The 7,144-nt window shown below is 60.0% G+C and overlaps 1 protein-coding gene across 1 annotated transcript in view; it reads left to right on the plus strand.

Annotated features, from left to right (window-relative positions):
- SCN5A (sodium voltage-gated channel alpha subunit 5) overlaps window positions 1–7,144 on the plus strand; it is a 93,645-nt gene that overhangs the window by 15,279 nt on the left and 71,222 nt on the right. Inside the window, 3 exon segments of the mRNA XM_015568313.1 lie at window positions 1,782–1,873; window positions 5,337–5,567; window positions 7,091–7,141. Coding sequence (XP_015423799.1) covers window positions 1,782–1,873; window positions 5,337–5,567; window positions 7,091–7,141 — 374 coding nt within the window.

Consider the following 7,144-nt stretch of genomic DNA (forward strand, 5'->3'; position numbering starts at 1 on the left):
ACAGGGCCCAGAGCCCCCAGCCGGCCGTGGCGTCCATGAATGGCAGCATGGGCAACGTTTCCCGCTTAACTTGACTGTCAAAGTTAAGGCAGCACTGTGTCTGGACAGAGTCCAAGCCTGAAAAAGGAACGTGGAACAGAGGCCTGAAGGTCTGGCCCGTCAGAGAGATTGGAGTAGCCATCAAAATTCGAGAGGGAGTGCGGACCAAATCAGTAGGTGTATATGGGCCAGAACAAAGGAGGTGACTTCTGCTCCCCACCGGAAGGTGGGGCTGCATCCGCTCATCGCTGCCTTGGAGGAAGATTTGTTAGCTGAAGTGGGTCCAGGAGGTGGAGTGGAAGTGGAAATGGCCTGTGGTGTGACAAGAAGGAAAGTTCTGTGGACTTCCCAACCCTGCAGGGATGTAGTGAGCAAGGAGGGAGCAGACGTGGTCTGCGGGGCCCATGAGTGGCCGTGGAGGACGCTGGTGCCAGCCAGTGTCAGCGCTGGGCCACACTGGATGGACCCTGCTGACCCCAGGACACCGAGTCCCCTGACACGGCTGCCAAGTCCTTCTCTGTAGACACCCCCGGCCCGAAGGCCGGTGCAGAAGTTCCGAGTAGAGTGGAGGGGCCTGGCTCCCCGACTGCCTGGCAGAGTGAGTCCCGCGGCACTGCCGGCCCACCTTGGCCCTCTCCCGGCGCCGCTGGGCTGACGTCCTGGGTCCGACATCACTCAGACACCAAGTCAGACCCACTTGGTTAAACATCAGACAGACACCTTCGGTTAAATGTCAGACACCCGGCCTGCGAAGCCGTTGGTTAAATATCACAAGTCACTTGCCATTGTCCCGATGGCCCTGGTCACACACTGTCCCTCCGTCTCTCAGACATTCTGGTCATGTGGCCCCTCCACACGTGTCCTCACACTCTGCTTGGGCAGGTCCCTGCCCCCAGAGAGCACGCCTTCCTCCTCTACCCGCGGAGGCCACGGAGGTCCGAGCTGTAGGCGGGAGCCCGCGCCCACTCCGCTCTGCGCAGCATCACTGGGCTCAAGCAGACCCCAATGGCTGCTCACCTCCAGAGGTCTCTCCTCCTGTGGAGACCAGGGCATCCCTGGGGGACAGTGAGGGTCTGGGGTGAGACTGGGGTGGACTCATGCAGGGGGGAGGGATTGGAGTCTCCCTCAGATCCCTGGTCCTGCTTTTTTCTCTCCTTCTGTTGGCCACTGCCTGTGAGCAGTGGGGGAGCTCTGCTTCTCGGTTGACTCCTGATGGTTTCAGGGAGAAAGTGGGCAGCCTTCAGACACCCAGCCACACTTCCGGGGTGGTCTCAGCCGGGGCTTCAGGGTCCCCTGGTTTGGAGCAGCCAGGCAGGCACAAGCAGGTGATCCAGGCCATAGAAAATGCCGGGGAACCCAGGCTCAGAAGCCCACCTGTGCCTCTATCGCCTGGCCAAGGCCTCCTGGGAGAGTGTCCCTCTCCACCCCACTATGTCTCCATCCTCAGCCCCTGCCTGCCATGTGCTGAGTCACGGTCCCAGTGTCACGGCGAATGTGGCCGAGTCATTGCCTCCTGGCACTGGGTGTTCACGGGACCATCGCCACGAAAGCCGCCTGGGGCTTGCTGTGTGGAATCCCCAAGGCACCCTCACGGAGGTCCCCATGGCAGGAGGGTTCGGCTCAGGAAGAGAATTTAGGGGAGCCCCCCGCCCATCCACACTTCTCCCTATGCGGGAGGGCTGGCCGGGAGGGCAGGCTAAGGTGCTGCTGTAAATCCCAATAACTGTGGTTTGATTCTGCAGGTATGTATCAGAAAATATAAAGCTAGGCAATTTGTCGGCTCTTCGAACTTTCAGAGTCCTGAGAGCTCTAAAAACTATTTCGGTTATCCCAGGTAAGACGCCAGGCACGCCTCGCAGATCTCGGCGACAAGTGACTCTCTCTCTGTCTCCCCCCCCGCCCCCCCCCCAACCCACCGTGTGTCTCCTCCTGGCGTGTCGTCACTGTGTCGTGTGTGTGTGCGCTTCCCTTGTTACAGATACACAACTGAATTTGTGGACCTGGGCAATGTCTCAGCTTTACGCACCTTCCGAGTCCTCCGGGCCCTGAAAACTATATCAGTCATTTCAGGTGAAAATCAGGTTAAACGCCAAGGCTGGAGGGACTTTCCGGCCACCTGAGCGTCAAGGGGACCCTCAGGAAGGCCCCTCGCATGTGCCTGTCAGCAGAATACCTGCCCCAGAGCTCGGGTGTGGGAGCGGACGGCGGTGGGGACGGCTGTCTCCTCAAAGCTTCACCCACCCCAGCCAAGCCCACTTGCACAGACACCGGGGGACATAGAGACGCCCCCCTGGCAGGGCCTGGAACGAACCCAGATTCTCCACCAAATCGGAATTTCTTTCCCCAACTGACAGCTGTTTGAATAGCTGAAAGCTTGTATGTCAATTGCTTCTGCCTGAAGCATCCTCCTCCTGGAAACCACATCCACACGGGGAACAAAAAAGGAGAACTCCGCCCGCCTTTCCTGGCGAGTGCCCGGCCCCTGCCTGCATCCCCTCTGGGGGTCTGTGCAGAGCCCAGCCCCAGCCCCAGGGTGTGAGCTGAGCAAGGTACTCTGCGGACAGGCGCGTCGGCCTTGGCGTCTAACAGCCCTCGCTGCATGGTGCGGTAGATGTTTAGCAAACCGCGCATGGTAGCCTCCGGCAGAAATTCTCCTTGACAGATGTTGGCAACCGGAGCAGGAAGTCTCCCAAGGCCAGACGGCTTCCCTAGAAAGTCCGGCAGCCCCATCCATCCAGGGAAGCTCCCGAAAGACACACGATTTCAGAGCCCCGGGGGCTGTGCCCAGCGGCTTTCTAGGGTTTGTTCTGAATGCAGCTGCTCCCGGAGCGGAGTGGGGAAGGCACTTCTGCTCGGAAGGCAGCTAGAGACTTGCACGCCGCTGATCTGGAGGGTCAGGGCTGAGGAGAGGATTCCGTGAGCTGGGTGGTTGCACCGGCTCCTGATGTGAGAAGCTGGTGGGTCCTGGCCTCTGGGCCTGCATTTGGCTGTTACTGCCCCCACAGAGGCAGGCGCCCCGCTCTGAGCTCCCCGGAGGTGTTCAGACTCCCCCTGGTGGGGTTAATTATCTTACCAGGAGCACTCCCCACTTATGCAGTGTTCACACCCAGCCTCAGAAGGTTCCTCCTGGCCTCCGAACCCACCGTGGGATATGCAGAGGGGCCACTTGCCCCTCACAGGCAGCCCAGATTCCTGCTAAGAGCCAATAGCAAGGGGGACCCGCTGCTCCCAGCCACTCCCATGGAGCTGCCCCGTTGGGACAGGTGTCCTTTGCCTTGACAAGCACATACATGCTCGGAAGCCTTGGGGTCTGTCTTCTAGGGTCCCAGGGACAACCTCAGAGCACACCTCACAAGAGAGGTTAAGCACACTGGCCATAGCAGTGAAGGACAGCCAGATTCTAGTCTCTTTTATAAAAAAGGCTGACAAAGAAAACTATTTCTCAGTCCTGGGGGAGAGCAGAAGCCTGTCAACCTGAACCCAGCCCCCTGGGATCCCTTCAAGGTGCCGGCAACCCAGGGAAGCCGCAGAGAGCAGACCCTGAAAGTGGTCACTAGGAAAATGTTGTGACCCATATCCTGGAAGACTCCCTGGAGGAGGTGCCCCTGAGCTGAGTCTTACATAGCCTTGGCCCTCTCCAGACCTTGGTCTCCTTTCCCATAACATGAAGATGGAATAGGAATGGTCGGTTTCCAGGGGCTCTTCGCCCAGCCTGTTAGAACTTTAGTGGCCTGAGAATTTTTAATTTGATCCCCCAGGACTCGGACCTTCCTAGGTCTTTTCAAAAAGCATCTTGTAATTCCATTTGAATTATTCTTGCCAAAAGCGAACACTGTCATCGATATGAGAAACATTAAAAGGTTTAGTCTGTGCTCACCAACCAATGACCAAAGACCACTAGGTGCCTGGCTGGGCCTTGAACTGGATGCTTTAGGCCAAAGAGGCTTCGGCCTAGCAGTTGAGACAGCATCCAATTTGGGTGTGCGAGCTGCGGCCCGCCACCCCTCACCGAGCCCCCCACAGGCCCCTAGGCTATGGCCAAGGTCTCTGGGCCCAGTGGGCAGAACCAGAATGTGCCCGCTGAGGGGTCCAAGAACCTCCGCTAGAGAAAAGGGGTTCTGTACTCCAAAGGACTCGTGAATCCCACCACCACTGCATGCCCAGACCCCTGCGCGGTCCCCCCACTGCCCAGGCGGTTGCCAGCATCTGCCAGGACGATTTCCACAGAGAGTGCTGAGTGCCTCTGCACCCTGGGCAGGCAGCAGCGTTGGTGGCACCATGGCTGAGAATTCCTCTCCCATGCCTGCCCATCGCCGCCTCCCTGTCTCGGGTCATGGACACAGCAGCCTCAGGCACAGCCGCCACGGGTGCTCCTAACACATTAACCGGCTGGACAATGGATGGATGGAGCTTAATCTGAGATCTGGCCGCTTGGGGGGGTGGGGTGGGGAGGTGGGGGGAAGGTGGACGGGGTCGTGGGGCAGGGCCCTGCTGCTGGCAAAGAAGCTCCCTCACTCCCCATGCTGGGCTCGAACTTGAACTTCTCGTAGGGCAGTAGCTCGGGTGTCAGACGGACCGTGTCTACACCTGCTTTTCTGTCACCTCACTGTGTGGCGCTGGCTTCTGTAGGGAGCTGGGCTGTGCGACTAACAGGTCACGGCCTCTCCGCTTTGGGGAAGGGGATGCGCAGGGTCGGGTCCCAGAGGCACAGGGCAGAGGAGGAAAATGCAATATAGGCCAACCCCGCCCCTGCCCCTGAACCCTTCCCAGAGGGGGGCAGCGAGCCAGAACAGGCCCCTGAGGGCATTACCAGCATGGCCTTGCCAGACCTCCCCCTGCCCAGCCCCCCAGCACATGAAGTAGATCCTCCACCTGTGTCTCTCCCCATCACAGGATCAAGGCTGAGCCCCTCCATTGTCCTTGAATGGGCCTCACCTCAATCGCCTGTCTGAAGGCTATGTTTAAAGGGGCAGGCCCAGCATACCTTGGGACCGAGCCAGAGGGGGGCAGGCTTTGAGTCTTTGCTTCCACAAGCAAAAGGCATTTTCCACGCCCAATTCATGTACGAGGCTAGTGGAGAGCAAGGGGGACTGGGCGCTCTGAAAATATACCATCGGATGGCTCCTGCCCCAGGGGAATCGGGACAGAATCTCAGTGAAGAGGAGGCCTCCTTCACGCTGCCCCCACCTCATGATGGCCCGCGTGGCCCAGCACCCCCTCAGGCCTGCCCCCGCCCAGGGGAGCGGGAGGCCCGGTGCCCGGGGGTGACTCCATTGCTTGTTGTTGCCTCCCGCAAGGCCTGAAGACCATTGTGGGGGCGCTGATCCAGTCGGTGAAGAAGCTGGCCGATGTGATGGTCCTCACCGTCTTCTGCCTCAGCGTCTTCGCCCTCATCGGCCTGCAGCTCTTCATGGGCAACCTGCGGCACAAGTGCGTGCGCAACTTTACGGAGCTCAACGACACCAACGGCTCCGTGGAGGCCGGTGGCCAGGTCTGGGACTCGCTGGACCTCTACCTCAACGATCCAGGTACGCGTTCACCCCGGGGGCCGGGCCAGGCTTTCTGAGGCCTCCAGGGCTGGGCCACCGCCCACACCGGCCTTGCCACTGGGCAGGCCTCCCTGCAGGGCCATCCAAACCCTGTCTGACCCCCCCCCCACCTCCCACCCGAGATGTAGCTGCGGGCTCAGGGACCCCAGCCCCTACCCTTTGGACTCAGAGAGAGGAAGAAGGGGAGCAGATGTAGGGCTGCCCTCCGAGTTCTCGGGCTGGGTGGGAGATGATGCTTCAAGGTTGCAAAGAAGGGGTTCGGGCTCGATGGAGAGCCAGACGGGAGCAGCAGCTGCGACATGTTGAGGAGGGACTGACCCTAGAGACCATCCTGCCTGCAGAGATGGGAGTGTTGGCTGGGGAAAGGGTGGGACATGGAGCCGGGGTAGCCTATCAGGCTCCAGAGCGGAAGCCCCACCTGCACAGCACGAGATTTTTTTTCAGTTGACCTTGGGGTTCCTTGCCAGGATGTTAATGCCACACGCGTGCTCCCCAGAACCCCGTGAAAGGGATAGGGCAAGCTTAGTGATTGCATAGTCATGTGAGCCCCTGTGGTGCCATTGCCCCATGGGTGACACTGCCATGCTCCGGGCTGGTGGCCAGCACATCTCTTGGCGAGTGCCATGGGTCTGGACCAAGGGAGACACTGTCCTAGACCGAATTCCACAAGGACCCTGAGGGCCCCTGTGAAGTGAGGGCCTCTCGCATGCACCAGCGACCACTTTGGGAAACGGAGCACAGGCAGAACCTCAGTGGGGGAATTTGCATATGGCTCAGCTGTGGCCCCACAGCTCTGGCTCCAAGGGTTCATGGGCGCCAGTCACCTGGAGGACTTTGGAAAACAGACTGGGGGGTGCCCACCTGGAGCTTTAGTAGATTGGGGGGGGGGGGGCACCCAGGAAGTTACATTTCTCTCCAGTTCTCAGTTGATGCCGCTGGTCCCAGGACCAGACTTGGAGAACAGCTGCCTAAGACTAAGGCAGGGAGCAGTGAGTGCTGGGGACTGACGATGGCCACAGAGAGGAGAGGGCCTGGGCCTGCCCCCCCTCCCCCCGCCCCTGTCCGAAGAGACCACACTCTGGCCACGGTGACTGGGGCAGGCGTCACTTCCATCCCTTTATGCACAAGGAAGTAGGTCCAGACAGAGCTGGGCAGTCGCCTGCTGAGGCCACGCCGTGACTCGGCAGCCCAGCTGGAACTCTGCCCAGGCCCTGCCTCCTAGTGCAGGGCCTCTCGGTCCGGGGGCCCCTTGTGTGGCATGAGGCAAAGCGCAGATGCTCCCTGTGGGGACTTCTGAGTCTCCCGAGAGAGCTAGGGACGTTGGCAGCTGAATGTCAGAGGAGGAGGAAGAGGAGAAGGAGGAGGAGGAGGAGGAGGAGGAGGAGGAGGAGAGGTGGGAAGACCATCACCTGTGTCTCTACCTCTGCAAAGTCCTGGGTGCAAGGCCGGAGCCCAGGAGGCTGGGCCACCTTGACCCTCACCACTGGATATGTCTCTTCCAGAAAATTACATGCTCAAGAACGGCACCAGCGACGTGTTACTGTGTGGGAACAGCT

Source organism: Myotis davidii, unplaced genomic scaffold (assembly GCF_000327345.1).
Source record: "Myotis davidii unplaced genomic scaffold, ASM32734v1 scaffold663, whole genome shotgun sequence".
NCBI lineage: Eukaryota > Metazoa > Chordata > Mammalia > Chiroptera > Vespertilionidae > Myotis > Myotis davidii.